Below are 22,227 nucleotides of genomic sequence, written 5' to 3' on the forward strand. Positions count from 1 at the left end.
GCAAAACTCCTTCTCAAAAAAAAAAAAAAAAAAAAAAAAAAAAAAAGGGCTGGAGAGAACTAGGTAGGCTCCTTTCTGTCTTTCCATCTCTTCTTCCACATGAAGATACAGCATCCATCCCTTTTTTGCCCTTCTGCCTTCCGCCATGTGAGGACATAGCATTTGTTCCTTCTGCAAAGTGAGGATGCAGGAAGAAGGCAATCACCAGACACCAAATCCTGGCACCTTCATCTTGGACTTCCTGGACACCAGAACTGTGAGTATAACTTCCTAGTATGTATAAATTGCTCAGTGTAAGGTATTTTGTTATAGCGGTGCAAATGGACTAAGATACACACCAAAAGGGAAATACGTTACCCTCGGTTCTGAGAATTACAAGGAACAGGCAAAGATGTAACCGTGGGTAAGACATCATGTAATGGTCATCTCACCAACAATTAAATTCAACAATCAGAAAGAATAAGACTCTAAGGATTCTATGTAAAACTTATAAATAGGAAGTAAGGAAGAAGAGAACACTTAGGGAACTTGGAAATGATTAGTTTTATAAATGAAGAAAGCCCAGAAAGCCTGGAAACTACTAAAACCTTATTATTATTATGTTGGTGCAAAAGTATTTGTGGTTTTTGCCATTACTTTTAATAGCTTCCTAATGCACAAATGTCTTGAAGACCACACGTGGGGAGCCCTTGGTAAGAAGCCCAGCTTGCAAGATTGGTGGAAAAGTCAAAGAGGTTAGAGTGGAGAAAACGAGATCTTTGCTACATGGAACTATAGCTCAAGAGAAGAGACCAGAGAATCTGCAAGGTCAGATGAAAACCTACAAGATGTCCTCAAAAGAATCTGATAAGTACCTTGCCAGGGATCAAAGCCAAAGAAATAAACATAATCACAGACTGCTGGCACTAGAATGCCCTGTAAGACTTTTGTGTGTGCATTCCCTCTATTTCCCAAATGGAGAAACTGAGTTTTCAAAAGTGGAAGGGGCTTGCATTTGGACACCTATGGGAGTTAGAAGCAAAGCCAGGAATAGAAGCTGGGTGTCCTGCGCGTCATGCAGTGTCTCAAAAGAAGGGAAGAAGTAAGCCAGGGAAGCCAGCCAATAGAACTACTTGCTGGTCATGTTGTAAAAGGTCTGTTCAGGGACAAAAGGGAGATAAAAGAGACTGTTAACACATTCCGAGCCATGCTCTTTATTGTCAAGTTGTCTTTTGGAGGAGGCAATTTGGAGGGCTAAATGAAATGGTGGTAAATGTGCATGGTATTCTAAGTGTAGCTGACTAAATAAATGGATGCTGATGAATCGCCAGGACCAGATGGCATCTATCCAAATTTTAGGTAAGATTGTGTAACAGCTGACCACAGCGTATAGTCTGTTGTTCCAAATAGCTATTATGCCAAATAGCTATTGTGCCATGAGCCTGGCAGATTGGCAATGAGTCTCCTCTCCATGAGAAGCATTTTTAAAGGGGGCCCAAGGAACTTCAGGCTGGTAGGATCACTGAACATGTTAGGCAAGTGTAATGTACTGGGGGCAAGGCATCATTTTTCTCCTCAATTAAATTAACCACCATTTGTCTAATGTTTTACAGTTTATAAAGAACTTAGGGTTAATCATGCCTAACAAATTGACTAGAATTATTTTACAGGATAAATGTGTATGTGGACAAAGGGAAACCATGGATGTAATCTACTTAGATTTTGAAAAGGCCCTTGACAAGATCCCATGCCAGACACTGTTTTAACAAGTTAAGTCACCATGGAATTGTGGAGCAGTGCTTTGAAATGGATAGGGAAGTGGCTTATAGAAAGGAAAGCACAAGTAGGAATAAGCGTAGACTTTTCTGGAGAAGTATAAACAGCGGTATGTCTCAGGGATCAGTGCTGGGACCAGTCAAAATTTTGGCAAGTCGTCTGGGAAACCTTTAAATGATCACAACTTTTCCAGGTAGCAAAATGCAAAGCTGACTTTGAGCTTTTTATAGTTGTATTGATAATCAGAGGAAAAAGTGTCAGAGTAGACTTGTTCAAGGAGTGCCCTCTGAAACCTGCCTTCTGGGCTCTGAATCCTGACTGTGCCCTTCATGACTGTGTGACTTTAAGCAAGCCACTTCACCTCCTCCAGCATCCATTTTCTCATCTGTAAAGTGAGAATAGTAATGACCCCTACCTCATAATGGTATCGTGAAAATGATATGATACAATGCATGCCAAGTTCTGGTACAGTGTTTAGAGCATAATGTGTCCAATGAACATTAGCTTCTCTTATTTTTACTTTTCATGTTTATTCAACATTCTTCTATGGGTTGCCAGGCTCTGAGTGTCCTATGGAACCTCAAAGCCGTTGTAGACTGTTTCATGAAAGCACTGGCAGAATTCATTTTAGTAATGAATTCAGAGGACAGAGGTAACTATGGACTGAGATGGCTCTGAATGATTTCATGAGAGAAACTAACAATTATGGAACACCTAGTACATGCTAGATATTTGCCTAGATGCTTTATAAATGTTCTACCTTGATTTAATAGTCCTTTGAAGTTGGGGTTATGATCTCATTTAATGAATAACAGAATGGAGACATAGAGAGGAGGCTAAGAAGCCTGTCCGAGGTCATGCTCACTCATAAGTAGAGCAAGAATTTAAATAAATGTTTGTCTTACCCCAAGACCTATTTTTTTTTTCACTGCATCACACTTGAATTGCACCTTGAAGGATGAGTAAAATTTAAGATGAAAGAAAAAAGGTATATCTATATAGAAATAAATATGGGCAGGCTGGGCACTGGGGCTCATGCCTGTAATCCCAGCACTTTGGGAGGTCAATGCAGACAGATCACATGAGGTCGGGAGTTCGAGACCAGCCTGGCCAATATTGCAAAACCCTGTCTCTGCTAAAAATGCAAAAATATTAGCTGGGCATGCTGGTGTGCACCTGTAATCCCAGCTACTCAGGAGGCTGAGGCAAAAGAATCACTTCAACCCAGGAGGCAGAGGTTACAGTGAGCTGAGATTGTGCCACTGCACTCCAGCCTGGGCAACACAGCGAGACTCTGTTCCCCCCAACACAAAAAAAGGTTAAAAAAAAAAGGAGAAATAAACATGGGCAGTGGTGTGAAAATAGAAACAAGAACAGTATGTTTTTGGGGTTCACGGGGTATAAATATGGCTGTTCTTGCCAAAGTGGAGGGTTCTTATTGGGTTAGTGGTGGGAAATGAAGCCAGAGGGGCAGTTTAGGCTAGACCAGTAGGCCCTCAGAACTTTGCTAAGGAGTCTTAGCTTTATCCTCAAGGCAATGAGAACAGCATGGAGGTAGCTGAGCTATGGAGAAAGTATGAGATGCCTTTGAAAGATTAACCAGGTAGCTATGCAAGATGAATCTGATGGAATCTTCTGCCTGGGTCTCAAATTCTTTGTCTTCTAATCTACTAGCCTAAGGCTCTCAATACTCCTGCCTAGACCTAGAAGCCTGGAGACCACTTAGGATGTGACTGTAATAGTATGTGCAGGAGGGTGTGAAGGGGGAATAGAAAGGAAGGATTAACAGAAGCAGAATAAATTACAAAGAAAGAATTGGCAGGGATTGGGGGCCTAATTGCATATAAGGGCAAGGGAAAAGAAAGAAGAAAAGATGGCTTTAGGTTTAAGCTTCAGTGATCAAGAGAATGATGGTCAGTTGACAAATCTGACTTGTGACACATCACGTTGGGGGTGGTGATGGTGAAGTCAGAAATGATTAATAAGCAGCTGGAGATGTGGGATGGTAGCTCAGGAAAGCAGCTGAGACTCGTGGCAATGACTTTATGTAAGTTATTTCCCAAAGCGTTATAATAGTTAAGGAATGTTCACTGTAGGATTATCCACAACAGCCAACAGGAGGAAGCAATCTACATGCCCACTGATGGATGAATGGATAAAGCAATTGTGGTACATACATACAATGGAATATTACTCAGTCTTAAAAAAGAAGAAAATCTTGTCACATTCTACAACATGGATGAACCTTGAGAAAATTATGCTAAGTGAAATAAACCAGTCACAGAAGGACAAATACTACATTACTCCATCCTATATGCTGTATCTAAAGCAGTCACAGAAGCAGAAAGTAAAATGATAGTTGCTAAGGGCTGGGGGAGGGGAAATGTTGAGTTGCTGCTCAATGGACATAGAGTTTTAGTCACACAAGATGAAAAAGTTCTAGAGATCTGTTGAACAACAATGTGCATATAATTAACAATATCGTACTGTACACTTAAAAGTTTGTTAAGAGGCCAGATTCCCTGTTATATTTTTTTTTTACCCTAATAAAAAATAAATAAACAAATCATAAAAAAAAAACGTTGAGCCCAGCCATGGTGACTCATACCTATAAACCCAGCACTTTAGGAAGCTGAAGTGAGAGGATCACTTGAGCCCAGATGTTCGAGGCTGCAGTGAGCTGTGAACGCACCATTGCACTCCAGCCTGGGGGACAGAGGGAGACCCTGTCTCAAAAGGAAAAAAAAGTTGAAAGATGGGGAATAGATAAGATCTACATTCTCTTTGGAGAAGAGATAAAAGACAGAGGCTTAAGAAGGGACATCTAGATAATAGCCAGTTTCAGGTAAGATTAGGAAGAACAACTAAGAAGGAAAGAGGCTGCCAGAGAAATAGGAGCATTTAGCATCTCAGAGGCTGTGGATGATAGGGTTTTAAGAAGGCTGTGCACCGTAGAGGAAAGAAAATGGCACTGGAAGTCTCAAGACCCGAGGTAGATTTCCAGTTCTTCCATTTAGAGCAATCTCATTTCTTCTCTGAGCCCTCGTTTCATTATCTGTAAAGTCGAAGAACCCCTACCCATATGAAAGTACTCTAAACTGTGATATGGAATAGAAATGTGAGGAATTTTTGTTGTTATTTTGCCTCCTTGATCCCAGCAGTACTATATTACTTTTTTCTATTGCTCTTGTTTATTTTTATTTTATTTTTTTTATTGAGACAGAGTCTGGCTCTGTCTCCCAGGCTGGAGCACAGTAGCACAATCTCAGCTCACTGCAGTCACTGCCTCCTGGACTCAAGCGATCCTCCCAAGTAGCTGGGACAATAGATATGGCACCACATCCTGCTAATTTTTGTATTTTTGTAGAGATGGGATTTCATCATGTTGCCCAGACTTGTCTGGAACTCCTGGGCTCAAGCGATCCTCCCACTTCAGCCTCCTAAAGTTCTGGGATTATAAGCGTGAATCACCATGCCCTACCACTCTTGTCTTTACGTAGGTCTTCAGTTATGTGCCATAGCCTATCTATGTTCGACTGTGAGAAAATAAAATAGACATAGCGTCCTAAGAAAAGAGGGCCAGCTAATGGCTCTTCCTTTGAAAGTTATCCCACAATTAGTTTTCACAAGACTCCCAAGGTCGCATTTCTTTTTTTGTTTTTAACTTTTGTTTTAAGTTCGGGGGTACATGTGCAGGTTCGTTATATAGGTAAACTTATGGGGCTTTGTTGTACAGATTATTTCATCCCAAATTTGCATTTATTATTATCCATTTCTTTTTATAAATGAGAAGAACCAAGGAAATCTCCAGTGAGAAACAGAGCAAACTGATTAGGTCAGTTCTTCTTAGATAATGAAAAACAGGAAGTTAACCTTTTAATCTACCCAAGGTTGGAAACAGGCGCTGGGGGGGCGGGGGCGGGGGGCATGGGGGAGGCAGGGAAAGAACGCTACCTGAAAACTTCAGTTTCTAGAGCTTGTATAGTCTTTCCTTGAAGAGTTGATGAGATTGTATATTGCAGGGATGGTAGGGGAATTATAGAGAGCAGGTTCAATTTATTTTTAATTCCTGAGCATCACCATGTTTAGATTACATTTGGGTCAGCACTAATCAGTCACCTGCAAGGAAGCGGAGCTGATTCTTCACTTTCATCATTCCATCACCAGAGCCTCCAATGCACTCATCTTCATCGTCACCGCAGTCTCCACTTTCAAACCCTTCCTCATCCAGATTTTTATCCAGAACTCTACCTTTGGGCACAGACATGGTTCTCAGGAGCTGAAAGAAAACAACCAGGAATGCATCAGCACTTCATATGTCTCAGGTAGGTCTACACAGTGTGTTATTAACAGGAGGCATTGAAAAATGTTCAATGAATTACACAGAAGCTTTAAAAAATCACTTTCAAATTTAAGTAGCTGTAAACTGCTTATACTCTCTAGAGTTTCATACTTCTGGACCTTCCCACAGCATTTGATGTGATGCTGTACTCCTTGACTCTACTTACATCATGCAGTAGCCAGAGTGTATATTGCATTAGATGGTCTCGTACCATGGTATTTAAGCTCCTGAAAGTCTCCATGATACAACTCACTGATGAGGAACTTAAGACATGATAACACAAAGCTAGGAGGACATCAATATCAGAAAAGATCCCTCTGGAAGCCCCCAACAACCAAATTTACAGTCACTAAATTAAAACCACAAAATGCTTCCTACCAAATGAAGAGAATAGCAATGCCATTTTATACACATTTACAATGACTACATATAATCAATCATCATCATTATATATGTCTTGATCACTAGAAAAACGGTTTAATATTCTCCCCTCCTGCAATTCCAATAAGATGCTTTTAAATTTATTTTGCTTTATTGTAGACAGTATGCATAATAAGAGACATGTTTGTTTCACTCTGCAGTGCCTGGCTTTTCAGTCACATGGCTAATACGTTACTAATTTTATGGGACTCCCACCTTTCGAAAGTCTCTCCACTGACCCAGAGACCCAGTGCACCGCATGAAGGGTCCCCAAGGGCCATTGTCCAATTCCATCTTATTTTTCCTCACCATCTCTCTCCAAGGCTTCATTCTCATATCTGTTTTTGTCCTGGCTTCTTCCTCATCACCCATTTCTCATACTAAATCTTAGTCCCATCCCCTACTTTTAAAAGACAACCAACAAAAGATTCTGGATATACAGACACTGATATTTTTGTGATTGTGGAAGAGGTATCCAGAAAGAAAAATTGCTGCAAACACAGGTTGGGGTTTCTGAGGTTTCCACAGTCCCGATGTTTATTGCCACGGCTAAGTATACTTTTATGTTCTCCACCTGTGATTTAGCTGCCACACTGAAACCTACTTGGAAAAAGCTCCATACTACAGAGAAATGGGATTCTGCAGGTGGTTTTTACATTTTTATTTTTATTTTTTAGCAAAGAGGAAAGCCCCAAAGAGGTTTTTGTTTTGTTTTTTTTTTTTTTCTGGCCAACAACCTCTAATGTATTGCAGAAGCCAACCTACCAACTGGTTCCCACTCCAGCACCACGTTCACTCTCCCACTCCGGCACTTCCACTCTCTCACCCTACCACGTCCTCTGCTGCTCATCGTACACAACTAAATTTATTATATACAAATACAGGCTAAGTTGAGCTGGATTAGTGATTCTCAAACTTCTTGGCCTCAGGACTCCTTTATACTTACTGAGAACCATAGAACACTTTGGTTTATATAAGTTATATCTATCAACATTTACCATCTTAGAAATTATAACTGGTAAATTTTTAAAATATTTGATAACTTCTGTAAACATAACAAGAATGAACCCATGATGTGACATAGACATTTTTTTTTTTGACACAGGGTCTTGATCCATCACCCAGGTGGGAGTGCAGTGGCATGATCATGGCTCACTGCAGCCTCGACCTCCCAGGTTCAAGCAATCCTCCCACCTCAACTTCCCAAGTAGCTGGGACTACCATTGTGTGCCACCATGCCCAGCTAAATTTTTTTGACTTTTTGTGGAGGTGAGGTCTCACTACGTTGCCCAGGCTAGAACATAAACATTTTTTAATGACAAACATAGTTTCACAGACATAAGATAATTCGTAGAAAGAGTGGCACTATTTAACATTTTTATAAATCTCTTTGATGTCCAGCTTAATATAAGATAGCTGGATTATCAAATCTCCTTCTCCACTCAATCTGCTGTGATGTATGGTTTTGGTTGAAACATTTGCAGTTAATCCAACCTCCCACAGATACATCATAAGAAAAGAGAGAAGTATTTTAGTAGACTTTTCAGATAATGGTGGAGATTTTTCTTTGATACTACATTAAAACTCAATAAGTAGTTGCAATGAGGAATATGAGACTATACAAATAAACATTTCATGTCTTGTTACATTTGAATCCATTGGTATGTTTTGAACTTTGAACATGCATTTTACTCATTTTGTATCATCATGCATGGGTCATCTGGAAAATATTGGCTCACTGAGCAATGTAGGTCTTCCAAATGTCAATACCTTTCATTATATGACATAAAAAATCATATTCATTAATATTACCTCCAATCTCATCTGAGAATTCTTTAAGCTTTGGGAAGCTCTGAAGCTCACAGTGGCAGATAAAAGTTTAAAATAATTTTTGGTTTTCTATTGAAAGTGTGAATTTTATTATTGGCAATAAATACTGTCAGTTGTTTTCCCTGAACTGACAAGCTGTCTTTGTTCCTTTCCAAGAAAATGCCTAGCAAATATTCAAGTCTGCATAACTATAGTTTGTAAGTCATTCTCTCAAGTAAAAATGAAACAGGAGGCTCACAGCTCAAATATCTCACAAGTGCTTTTTCTTGAGATGCACATTGACATGGTTTACCGTGTAAATACTTTAAGTGCACTTCCCATTTTATAACACAGAATTTTTAAAAAGTATAAGAGATGAGGTTTAATAAAATTAGTAAATTTTTACAGTTTCAGCAATGATACCCTTAAGTGAAACTGCCCTTTATTTTTCTGCAAGTACACACCAGTGAAGAATACAATGACTACTACAACATTTTGGTGCCATTGGCTGAATTCATCCTGTGGTGTCTTAATTCATACTACGGCATCGAAGAGTTGTACTTACCATTGCTTTTGAACCACTGGTGCAAAAATCCACACAGGGAAAAAGACAAATAACATCTTAGTACTGTTGTACAAGTAGTCTTAACCTTGCGGATCCCTGGATTTCTTGAATTCCCAGGGTCCATAAACCATTCTTTGAGAACTGCTAATCTAGCCTATAACATGACTTCAGTTTCATCAAATGTCTTATGAGAAATTTGCTTTCAACATTATTATGTGTTATGAGAAATTTGTCTTAGGAGAAATTATGTCTTATGAGAAATTTGTCATTATATCTTACGAGAAATTTGCTTTCCACATAAGCATTTTTATGTTAATCTTCAAGAATGCATTATTTGTGTACATCATGGAATACCTGAAAAATTTTTCACATAAGTAGAATTTATGTTTAGATAATTAGTGAACTTGCTATTTCTCAAGCATATCTTGCATCTGTCCTTTTCATTAACACTTCCATTACATATTCATTGAGAACGTACTGTGAGCTTTTCCTCATTTGTGTCTGTTCAAAGCCCTCCATACTTTCAAGCCAAGTTCTAATGCCATGTCATTAATAAAGTTTTCCTGGTAGAAAGTCATTACAGCTCTCCCTCTCCCTTTTCTACCACTGTTCCTTTTATCTGTACCTCCTAAATGCCACTTTCTCTATGCAATCTGATATTATTTGTACATATGACTTCTCTCCATTACCATGCTATGAGCTGCCCAGGGGTTTCATTTTATATATCTCTGAACCCCAGAGCATTTAAGGCAGTACCTAGCACATAGTAGGCACTCAATATATATGCTATTGAACTGAAGCAAAATGAACTGTTATGGTATCTTTAATTATTTAAAAGCTATTTCCACAACTTTATGAAAAAGGAGAAAGTCAAGGCCCAGATTAATTATAGAAGAAGATATGTGGATGAATAGCTAAACACTTTGGGAGGACTTCAGCTCAGACTTGTAGCCAACCTTTGAGAAGCCATTTCCAACCTGTGTACAGTGCTCCCAGTATTCTTGAGTAGCTCAGTTTAAAACAAAGTGCAATTAAACAAAAACCCTTTAAAACTTTGCCAGTGAAGTTACTTCTTTAGGTATTAAATCACTCCTATTTTGGTGACAAATTCAGCATGGAAGAAGGATTATAGTAGACTTTTAAGCTATTTTACACAGACAGCCGCTGATGAGCCTAACCCTCACACATTAACAAAACAAACCCAAACCTAGAAAGCTATTGTTAATGGAAAAATCTTAAAGAAGAGACTGAAGCTGTAGAGTGTTGAAAGAAGGGTAATGGGTCATAGAAGAGGAATTGCTAGCAAGGAGTGGACTTAGTGCAGCCTGGAATTTGGCCCAGAAATCCAATTGCCTAATTATAGTTCACAATATTGACTTTTTGTTCCCCTTCTCAGTCTTTCAGACTGAACACTCACTTTATGAAAAGACAATTATGAAGGACTTGTACCAAAGGTAGGTAACTTTAGGGGCCTAATGCTTTTGATTAACTGTTTGCTATTTTCAAAGGACACTGTCCTGTTAGCTTTTTGAAAGCCAAGGCACACAATAATGATTATCAATGTAAACTATCTTATTAAAACCTAGGTCTGGCCGGGCGCGGCGGCTCAAGCCTGTAATCCCAGCACTTTGGGAGGCCGAGGCGGGTGGATCACGAGGTCAAGAGATCGAGACCATCCTGGTCAACATGGTGAAACCCCGTCTCTACTAAAAATACAAAAAATTAGCTGGGCATGGTGGCGCGTGCCTGTAATCCCAGCTACTCAGGAGGCTGAGGCAGGAGAATTGCCTGAACCCGGGAGGCGGAGGTTGCGGTGAGTCGAGATCGCGCCATTGCACTCCAGCCTGGGTAACATGAGTGAAACTCCATCTCAAAAAACAAACAAACAAAAAAAAAAAAAAAAAAAAAACCCTAGGTCTAAGTATTTCATTCCACTATCCCCATAGACATTCTGTTAACCTGACACTTCTGCTGTGCATTACTTTGCATACAGAGGACGCTCTAGTGGAGGTGCACGAGGCCCTTCACATTCCAGCTTTTTCTACAGCCACTACCCTCTGAACAACTCTGTTTTAGGCCACTGAGACTATCACAGTTTCCTAAGCATACAATCAACTTTCTTTTAAAATATAATATTTTAAATATGCAGGTATCAAATATAGAAACATGAAAGAAAAAAGAAACAAGGGAGAAATCCCCTAATTCCCAAACTTTAATAAATAATGTTTGTGTTTTCAAAGGTCAGCATGCCAGGCGCGGTGGCTCACGCCTGTAATCCCAGCACTTTGGGAGGCCGAGGCGGGTGGATCACGAGGTCAAAAGATCGAGACCATCCTGGTCAACATGGTGAAACCCCGTCTCTACTAAAAATACAAAACATTAGCTGGGCATGGTGGCGCGTGCCTGTAATCCCAGCTACTCAGGAGGTTGAGGCAGGAGAATTGCCTGAACCCAGGAGGCGGAGGTTGCGGTGAGCCGAGATCGCGCCATTGCACTCCAGCCTGGGTAACAAGAGTGAAACTCTTTTTCCAAAAAAAAAAAAAAAAAAAAGGTCAGCACTTTTTAAAGCTTGTTTTAAAACTGAATTGTATTTGGGAAGTAAATATATTGACTTGTATTGAGTTGTATTGACTTGAGTTAGAATCCTACTTTTTCCACTTATGAAAATTGTATTTCAGCCAAATGTGGTGGTGCATGCCTATAATCCCAGCACTTTGGGAGGCAGAGGTCAGAGGATCACCAGATCAAGAGATACAGACCATCCTGGCCAACATGGCAAAACCCCGTCTCTACTAAAAATACAAAAATTAGCTGGGCATGGTGGCGTGCACCCTTAGTCCCAGCTACTTGGGAGACTGAGGGAGGAGAATTGCTTGAACCCAGGAGGTGGAGGTTGCAGTGAGCTGAGATTGTGCCAGTGCACTCCAGCCTGGAGAAAGAGTGAGGTGCCATCTCAAAAAAAAAAAAAAAAAATTGTATTTTCAGACAAGCTGCTTAAACTCCCTAAACCTTAGGGTCCTTATCTGTAAAATGAGGGAAATAATGCCTGCCTCACAGAATTGTTGTAATAAGTAAATGTGATAAATGTCATACTTTAAATGTGATGATGCATCTATTCATTAAGGGATCTATCAACATTTACTTAACCATTTTCCTAATATTGAATATTTGCATTGTTTCCTGTTATTTTTATTTCATAAACAAAGATGTAATCATCAGGAACATTCATATAACTCTTTCCATATCTTGGATTATTTCCTTAGTAAGGTTACTGGGTCAAAGTATATGTACATACTTACACAACTATGAGAGTGATTCTCTAAATTCCATAAGAATCACCAGGATGCTTATTAAAAAATCAGCCTTGCTAAACTATTATATATGTTGATAGGAATGTAAATTAGCCCAGGCATTATGGAAAACAGTATGGAAGGTTTCTCAAAAAACTAAAAATAGAACTACCTTATGATCCAGTAATCCCACTACTGGGTATTTATTCAAAAGAAATGAAATGAGTATATTGAAGAGATATCAGCACTCTCATGTTTATTGCAGCACTATTCACAGTACCCAAGATTTGGAATCAATCTGTAATGTCTATCAACAGATGAATGGATGAAGAAAATGTGGTACATATACACAATGGAGTACTATTCAGCCATAATAAAGAATGAAATCCTGTCTTTTGAGGCAATATGGATGAGCCTGGAGGACATTATGTTAAGTGAAATAAGTCAGGCATAGAAAGATAAATACCCCACATTCTCACTCATATGTAGGAGCTAAAGATTGAGCTCATAGAAGTAGAGAATAATGGTTACTAGAGTCTGGGAAGGGGATGGGGAGGGGAGGATAGGGAGAGATTGATCAATAGATACCAAATTACAGCTAGACAGCAGGAATTAGTTCTAGTGTTCTATACCAGGGTCCCCACACAGCAGGAGGTGAGTAGTGGGTGAGCACCTGAGTTATGCCTTCTGTCAGATCAGCGGCAGCGTTAGATTCTCATAGGAGTGGGAGCCCTATAGTGAACTACGTATGTGAAGGATCTAGATGGTGTTCCTTATAAGAATCTAATGCCTGATGATCTCAGGTGGAACAGTTTCATTCTGAAACCATCACACCCCTGGTCTGTGGCAAAATTGTCTTTTACAAAACTGGTCCCTGGTACCAAAAAGGTTGGGGACTGCTGTACTATACTACTGTAGGATGAATATGGTTAATGATAATCTATTGTATATTTTCAAAAGGCTAGAAGAGAGGAGTTGAATGTCCACAACACAAATAATCAATGTTTGAGGTAATGGATATGCTAATTACCCTGATTTAATCATTATACATTGTATACATGTATTGAAATATTACTCTGTGTCCCATAAATATGTACAGTTATTATGTGCCAACTAAAAATAAAAGGAAAAAATAAAGAATTAAACATTTTTTAAGTTGAATGGTATTTCATAGGAAAAAGAAAAATATCTAAGATAATGCACATTGTAGAAGTAATATTTAAATAACAAATAATTCAATATGTAGCCATAATTCCCCCAAACACCTAAGAGAAACATAAGATTTTTTAGTGTAGAAACAGTCTTGATGGCATACATTTTAGTGTTGATATTGAGCTCTTGGTAATCATTCAATCATTTCTTTCCCTATAATATTCAGGTCAGCAGTTTTGACAAAATAAAAACAAATTGTGATTTTGAAAAAATAAAAGGCAAAAGTTAAAAAAATAAGACATGCTCCCTAGCTCCATTCACTCAGAGTTTCTGATTTAGTGGGTGTGGGATGGAGCACACACATCTGCATTTATATTTTTTGAGCTGGGGTCTCACTATGTTGCCTAGGCTGGTCTCAAACTCCTGGGCTCAAGCAATTCTCCTGCCTCAGCTTCCCGAGTAGCTGGTACTACAGGCACATGCCTAACTAGATCTGTCCCCCTCATCTTACTGTGACTGAACTGTACACCACTCCTTACTCTTTTAGAAAGGCTATTCCAAGGGTACTCTGCTTCCCAGAATCCCTCTGAAACTATCTTCTGACAAGAGCCACGGGAGCATCATGCATGTTGGAATCCTTAGTACATGCACTTCAAACCATGTGTTTAAAAGTAAATGCAACCTGATTATTTCCTTTTTCAGTTAGGTATAGACATCATGACCTTTTGTCTTTGTAGTTAAGGAAAATACCCTTGTATAAGGGTGATTGACTTCATTTGATTAGACAGGGAAACACTTAAAGTTAGCCTTGGAACATGTACTCAGGGTTGTGTGATAAAAGGAAACAAAAGCCTGGAATAATTACTTAAGAAAATTAGAAACACAATGTAAGAGAAAAAAGGCTTTCTGAAGTACAGCAATTTCATATTTTAAAAGCTATAACCAAGATAACAAAAGGGCACTGCAGCATGGGACAATGAGATTTGGCCGAAGCTCTTTTTGTGCTTGGTTGTTGGAAGATCAAAGGACATACTAGTTGTTCTGAGAGGGATCAAATATGCTGAAATTAGATCAGTGAGAGCAGGAAGTCTTGATCTGTCTATATGGTATAAATAATAGGCTTCTTGGAATTGTCTTGATTGCAAAGATATGAACCTTATCAGCCACACACCGTGCTGGGGTTTAACATATGTTCTCTCACATAATCCTCAATCCTCTCCACCAGTTTGTGTAACAGGGAAGACTGCCATCCCCATTTCTCACATTAAGGGAAGACACTGAAGCTCAGAGAGGGGACATAACTTGACGAAGTTACTGAGCAAGTAATAGAGATCTCATTAACAATAACATCTTTACCCTGTCCCGGTCCAGAAGTCTTCAAAAGAAACATGTGTCTTAGGTAAAGACATCAACAAATGGGGCGTTCATTGTAAATTTTTGCCATCTTTACTGCCTTTAGCTCAGATAATTTCCATTTCAATTCCATTTTCTCAGATGCTAGGCATTAACTATAACTTGATGGGAAATAAGCACTGGGCATTGAACAACATTGGATGCCTCCTGCTTGCTTTCCCCAGGCTTGTCATTTACTGTGTTTTAAATAACCAAATTATCTCATCATGAACAGGTTTGTTTTGAAAAGTTTCAGAAAGCTGGTTAGGACAGAATGAAAAATTCCATTACTGCTGCTACGCGGCTAAGAGCTTGCTTGACTTTAAGCTCTTTAGCATTTAAAAAACATAAAGGGATAAGTAACAAAATAGATACTGCAAATATGGGACTTGGTACATATTTTAAGGATTTAGCTGGTTTTGTCTCTTTTGGCTACTCACATACCTTCTGTAGGCATTTTTTAATATCTGGAATCCAGGTTACATTTTAAAGCTATTAAGCTGGGCTTATAAAACTGATTTTGAACTATTTGGATGCTCAGCTTTATATGGCCTGCAAAATATGCTTTGGAGGCTTGGCTTTCCATATCCACAGCAATGTAAACACATGCTTTACTGTTTGTATTTGAGTAGTATAAGCTAATGGAAAACAAATGTGGTGACTCCAACGAAGCCCAGCTTTTTTGGAATGCCATTATTATTTATACATTGTGCATATCCACAAGGCCTACCACGTGACCTGTGCTTTGTATTCACATTCTCTTTGAACGAATGCACCAAACCACAGCCACAACTAATTGGAAACAATTGCAACTCCACACGCTTGAGATAAAGCCATAACCCAAATGTATAGGGCTAGAATTAATGGCTATATATGCACTTCACACATTGCGGGGGCAGTAAAGTACAGCAGTTAAGGGCATGAGCTTTGAAATCTGACCAGCATGGATGTGAATCTTACTCAGCCTACAAACTAGCTGTGTGACTTTGCGCAAGTCACTTAAATTCCCTGAGCTTCTTTCCTCACCTGTAAAATGGGGGATAATACTATTTATTATCTTCACAGGGCTGTTAAAGTATTAAATGAAATAGCACAATTCACCTTTCATATAGTTCCATGTAGTCTTCTTTTCTCGAACTTTCCATGGTTTGTAATTATATATTCCCTATTGCATCTCCACTAGACTAACAGAAGGGATAACACGGTGTTCGATTACCAGTATCTAGCACAGTGTTTAGCACAAAGTAATGTTCAGTAAATATTAAATGGATGAATGAACAAATAAATAGAATAATGCATGTAAAGTTCTTAGCACATTGCCTGGAAAGGTAATAAGTTCTTGGACATGTTAACTCTGCTGCTCAGAATAATGATGATGAGCTTGAAAAGGAAAAGCAGGGAAGGAGAGGTAACAGCAACAGCCATAGCCGCAGACATAAGAGCTTGTTACAAATATCTCCTAAGGCAAAAAATGTAACACTCCATGGCCACATACTGAAGCACTAGAAAGAAGGCTGGGTGGAATTTTTGTGGGTCTGGGAAAACCCTTCTGGATGCTCCCATTACGATAAGAGTCTGTGCACCAAGGATGCACACAGAGATGTTGAATCACAAAGGGAAGAGAAGATACCTGCTAGAGGCTGGGCTTCCATATGGTATTAGTAAAGCTACCCGCACCCACATGTTCTTGCCTGGGCCTTGCTTCCACATCTGCCTCTGATCCACAGAACACACTTTCTCTACCACTTCCAGCTTTCCGAATTCTTACTTTATGGTTTGTGAATGTGGCACTGAAACTTACGAAAATAAATCCCCCTGTTAAATGGGTAGGAAACAAACAAACAAAACACCAGGATATGAAAGAAGCAGACCCAGGATGGAATTAAATCAATTTCAGTGGGGCTCCTTCCCCAGTGGTAGAAATAGTTCTCTGCAGTTCTAGGAAACTGTTTGCTACCTCAAAGTGGAGATTTTCTGATAATATTACCAATAGCTTAGAAGTGTATGGAGTTTGATTCTTTTCCAAGAGGACGCATAGCATGGTGGTTAAAGGTTCATACTCTGAAGTCAGAAAACATGGGTTCAAATTGACTCTCCCATTTACTAGCCTTGTTGCTGTAAATAAGCTATTCTTTTATTTATTTTTTATCTTTATTGAGACAGTGTCTTACTCTGTTGCCCAGGCTGGAGTGCAGCAACGAGATCACAGCTTACTGTAGCCTTGACCTCTTGGGCTAAAGTGATCCTCCTGCCTCAGCCTCCTGAGCAACTAGGACTACAGGTGCATGCCACCATGCCTGAATTTTTTTTGTAGAGACATGGTCTCCCTATATTTCCCAGGCTGATTGTGAACTCCTGGGCTCAAGTGATTTTCTCACCTCAGCCTCCTAAAGTGCTGGGATTACAAGTGTGAGTCACTGTGCCCAGCCAACAAATTATTTTTTAACCTTTCTGAGTTCCATGTTTCTTCTCTATAAGATGGGTATAATAATACTTGTACCCACCTCCCATGTTGTATAATTATGGGGATTAAATGAGGTAGTAATTAGTTTAAAGCACTGAGCTTAGTATCTGGTGCACAGCACTCAGAAAATAATACATTAATATTATACATGAAAAATTACATATTTATAAAATCTGAATTTCCAAACAGGATGAATTCAGAATTTTTGGTATAGGTTAACATTCAGTTATAGCCTGGATAAGGCTAAATCTAGGGAACCTATAAACCCTCAATAAATCTTCATTATTGAGTTGCTACCATTAGCATTTTATGATTTTTATAATTAAAAGCTTCTGTATCTGTTGTTCTCTTAGTTGATCTACATGGAACCCCTGTAAGACACCAGGGCAGACATTATTAGCTTCATTTTACAAATGAGGAAATTAGAGGCGAGAGAGAGGTGAGGCAACATGTGCATTTTCAGCCTGAAAACTTTTTTCAGGATGGTTAGTATAAAGTTGTTAGGATTTGGAATGGGGCCAGGAAGAAGAGGTTTTGAACTCCAGCATTAACCTGGAAAGGGCATGGCCCTGGGACTAGCACAGTGCCTGACACCACATAGTAGGTGCTCAGGACTAACTGAAAGAATGAATAAACCAATGGGTTAAGAAATTAATAAGTAACTTATTCCCCTTCCTTCCTTCTCTTCCTTCTCTTCCTTCCTTCCTACCTTCCTTCCTTCCTTCCTTCCTTCCTTCCTTCCTTCCTTCCTTCCTTCTTTCCTTCTTCTTCCTTCCTCCTCCTCCTTCTCTATCTCTCTCTCTTTCTCTCTTTCTTTCTTTCTTGAGATAAGGGTCTCACTATCTTACCCAGGCTGGTCTGGAACTCCTGGGCTCAAGCCATCCTCCCACCTTGGCCTCACAAAGTGCTGAAATTATAGGCGTGAGCCACTGTGCTAGCCCTATTCATTGACTTTTGATTTTTTTCCAACCTCTGTCTCTTTGACCAGTCTGATATGCCATTGCTGTTGTCCTGGTATGGTAATAGCCAATTCCTGCCAGGGAGCCCTGACTGCACAGCTAGAAGGTAAGACAGATGAACAGACAGAGTGACTGAATACCAGCATTTACTTTATTGGGCTACCATGAGAGGCAGGTACCATCTTTCCCTCCAGATGAGGGAGACTCTTCCCCTGACAGAGTAGGGTAAAGTCAAAGAGGAAGGCAGTCATTCGATCTTTTTAAGCAAATGAACCAGATAACCCAAAGAGATGTGGCCAACCAAAGCACTAAGTGGCTAAACAAGGTTATCCTGGCCACCCAGGGGGCCTCTGTCAATTCCTGGGTAAGTACTCTCTTTGCTAGATTAGTCAGCCTGTGTGTGTTAATTCTGGGCTCTGTAATGACCTCCTTCAGGGTTTCCACCCTTACTAGAATAAAGCTCAGTTTAAGGGGCCAAAAGCCCCACATAGTCCAGTTGCAGTTATAAAGGCTGGACCCGAGATTGGTCTGGGCCCAAAAAACTTAGCTAGATCAGGCTGATTAGCCAGCGGTGGCAGCAAAGTGCAAACACAGCAAGGCACCCTTGCAGGCCACCAAGTTCAAATTCTTCCCGAAGGTCTCTGAGCCTTGCTACCCACTTTGTGGAAGACTGGCAAGATTTTTGTCCCTATACCAGTTTTTGTGAATAGCCACAAGGTCAAAATATCACTTTTTTTTTTTTTTAAGAAAAAGCTACTTCAAAGACATCTGTAGAAACCCACAGCCCTGCTCCATTTCCAAATAAATCACCTCAGTTAGATGAGGGCCACCAACAGAGGGCAAGGGTCCCGGGGTGACAGTGTACCAAGATATTACATATTTCTTCAGGGAACTGAGGTTACACAGACATGATCTGAACATTTACTATTGTCCTAATGCGTAAATGTGATTCATTCCAAATAGACATCTTGTGGTTATACTTTTGGGAAATGAGAATTCTTGCCTCTAAAAATAGCATCTGTGTATGAACCACAGCAGCCGTGTCATCAAGCATTGGGCTTGATGGGTCAGCCTCAACGACTGGGGAACATCGGTTTACTATTCTTCCAGAAGGCCCCTAGTCCACTGAGTATTAGTGAGATGCCTCTAGTTTCTCTGACAAAGCTTCCTTCCTTTAAGGTTTTCAGTGAGAGCAGTTTTCCTGTTCTGGTATACTATCTGAAGAATATGAATTTTTAAATATGTTTCAGATAATTGAGACTGGAACTTGAAAAACTCTATTTTGAGTTTCTAGTTTCCTTGAAGGTCAGAGATTTTCAAATCTTTACCTTCCCAAGTTTTAGGTCACTGAATCCTAAGGGAGAAATGGGCTGTCTCTCCTGAAACATGAATAAAGTCATTACAATATTCCTGTCTAATCATACTCCTTTATAGGCTGAAGCAGAAGCAGCAAAGAAATGGTACCCGTGTAGATATTTTTAGCTTCACTCCTTAAGTAAACATTAACTTCAGAATGCTCAGGTCATTCTTTTAAATATAAAAAAACTGGGACATGTCCTAAAACAGTGCTTTGTTTGGTAAATACAGTATTAAAGACACTAAATGATCGGGTCTCTTTGAATTCAGCATGCGTAGCTTTTGTAACATGTTGGTCACAGAAGACCACAAGAGCATTAAACTCTTTTTTAATTCATGTTTTTTTTTGTGATGGAGCCTCATTCTGTCACCCAGGCTGGAGTGCAGTGGCACAACCTCAGCTCATTGTAACCTCTGCCTCCTGGGTTCAAGCGATTCTCATGCCTCAGCCTCCCAAGTAGCTGGGATTGCAGGCACACACTACCATGCCTGGCTAATTTTTGTATTTTCAGTAGAGACGGCCTTTCATCATGTTGCCCAGGCTAGTCTCAAGCTCCTGACCTCAGGTGATCCACTCACCTTGGCCTCCTAAAGTGCTGGGATCACAGGCGCCAGCCACTGTGCCCAGCATAGAGCACTAGACTCTTACGTGGGCCATTGGCATGCCCAGTTATATTCTGCAGCTACCAAATGATTAAGTACTTTCTTGTTGTTGTGTAGTTTTCTTTTCTATACCTCAAGTGGTTTGAGCTGCATGGTCAAACAATGGATGAAGAAATGTGAAATGGAACTAAACTGCTAGTATTCTCCAATAGGAAAGGAATTTGAGCCCTGCTTTTGGTAATTATTTAGGACATTGTTTGAAAGGATATCACTGAACACTGTAGTTCAACTTAAGCTTAGCCATTCACAATTTGAATATATTTACTCCTTTGCTGGCATCCCATATTAGGTGATATGGTCTTTTAACAAAATTCACAGTCATTTAACATCTACTTATTGATATTGGCAAACATTTTCTCAATTTTGGCTTAGTTAGTTCTATCATATCCTTAAATTTTTTTTCCCAGTTGTAAAATTTTCTGATGGGTTGACTGTATAGGCTTACAGAATAATTTCTACTTAATATTGGCCCAAACTTACCTTCACAAAATAATTGCTACTTGGCATTTGCCTAAACTAACCTTCACATCGACCTTTCATCCCCTAAAACACCAACTGATTTAGTGTATCTACTTGCCTTGGGGTAGCATAGCTTAGGTTAATTTCACTTGTCTGAAATAAGAATACAGTTGGAACTTAGTTCGGATACAATCATTTCCATGCTCATCTGGGTCTCTCTCATCATTGTCTCTTATTCTTGAATTCCAAACCTCATCAGGCATTCCCAAGACAGGCTTCTTGTTTTTCCTAAGAAGGTTATTAGAATTTAACCACAAGGTCTGGGAAGAGCATCATGTATCTAAGTCCAGCTAATTTGTACTCAGTGTTGAGCAGAGCTTGAACTCTTCCTATTTTGGCGAGATAAACTTTGGTAGAGATTCTGCTGAATTATTTTCTCTGTTGGCCCTCTTCGGTGGATAGGGTGTGCACATTTCGCTTGCTCCTGGGACTGAAGTGTTTGGCTGGGTTTCTTACTTGGAATCCTTCCCTATCCCACAAAATTGTATGGTGATGATGGTGGTGACAGAGTGGTAGGAATGGCAGAAGTTAAGTGTGGGAAGGGAAAAGGACAGCTTATTAACAGGCTATAGTCAACACACTTAGAGTTTCACCTTTTTTTCTCTTCAATGAGCTCAGTAGGTAACAATGTCTTGACCAGTTCTAACATGGGCTTCTCCATCATCCTCTGAGATTCCTTGTAGTCATATTCAATTAACATTTTGTTAAATAAACAGCTGTTATCCTCCCCCATAACATTGAACCCCCTTTTGATACACTAGGTAATATACACACAGTCTTAATATCATGTTTGGTCAACATAATTCTTCTGGATACAGCTATAGTAATTTCCGTCTTTGAAGAAATCAACTTGAATGCCCTAGGTAGATGCAACAGGAAAGGAGATGGCTGGGAAATGGGGCACTTGCCTCCCAGAGGATGGCATTTAGTATGAAAAATGGAGATATTAGATGTATCGAGCACCCAGAAGTGCTCAGCATTATATTCAACACCTTACAAGGGAATTAGAAAAGAGTCGGGAAGAAAGTCACAAACTTGAATGGTAAGTGAGTTAGAAAGGACCTGAGAGAGCACATGGTTAAATCCCACCCCCCATTTTACAGGTGAAGACAGAAAGTCTAGGAAGACAAAAGATAGTAAAGCCTTTCAACCACACCAGTGCTACAAATAATGCTAGATTTCTGCCTAATCCTTGGGGATAATACAGGAGAATCAGCTGAGGGCAGGTAAAGTGAAAAAAAAAAAAAAAAGCAAAAGAATGTGAGAGCTGCAAAATGAGTTTAAGTTCCAGTAGGAGAAAATGAGGTTTTTCTTCCTGAATCCTTAGCCAAACCTTGCCAAATCACAGGCCAGTGGGAGAGCAACAAAGTCCCTGTGCAGGGGTGGCGTGGGGGTGGGGGTGGGGGTAGGGGTGGGGGGTAGAGCATGTAGCAGCCAATTTCCAGGTTGGTGTGGGTAAGTGGTAGTTACAGAACATACAGCCTGCCCTCAGGAAATATATAGTCCACAAGGAGTTCCTTTCTGGAAGGTGTGGAAACGTA

At 39.8% G+C, this 22,227-nt stretch overlaps 1 protein-coding gene across 3 annotated transcripts in view; it reads right to left on the reverse strand.

Moving 5' to 3' along the window:
* The window catches only part of GPC3 (glypican 3), a 454,889-nt gene that overhangs the window by 55,631 nt on the left and 377,031 nt on the right, over positions 1 to 22,227 (reverse strand). For 2 of the 3 annotated variants that reach the window (XM_032260236.1, XM_032260237.1), the window contains one exon: positions 5,875 to 6,034. In XM_032260236.1, coding sequence (XP_032116127.1) covers positions 5,875 to 6,034 — 160 coding nt within the window. Of the gene's footprint in view, positions 1 to 5,571; positions 5,598 to 5,874; positions 6,035 to 22,227 lie in introns of those variants that run through there. The other variant, XM_032260238.1, reaches the window with a different exon arrangement.

Source organism: Sapajus apella, unplaced genomic scaffold, assembly GCF_009761245.1.
Source record: "Sapajus apella isolate SASKATOON/1434 unplaced genomic scaffold, GSC_monkey_1.0 scaffold115, whole genome shotgun sequence".
Taxonomy (NCBI): domain Eukaryota; kingdom Metazoa; phylum Chordata; class Mammalia; order Primates; family Cebidae; genus Sapajus; species Sapajus apella.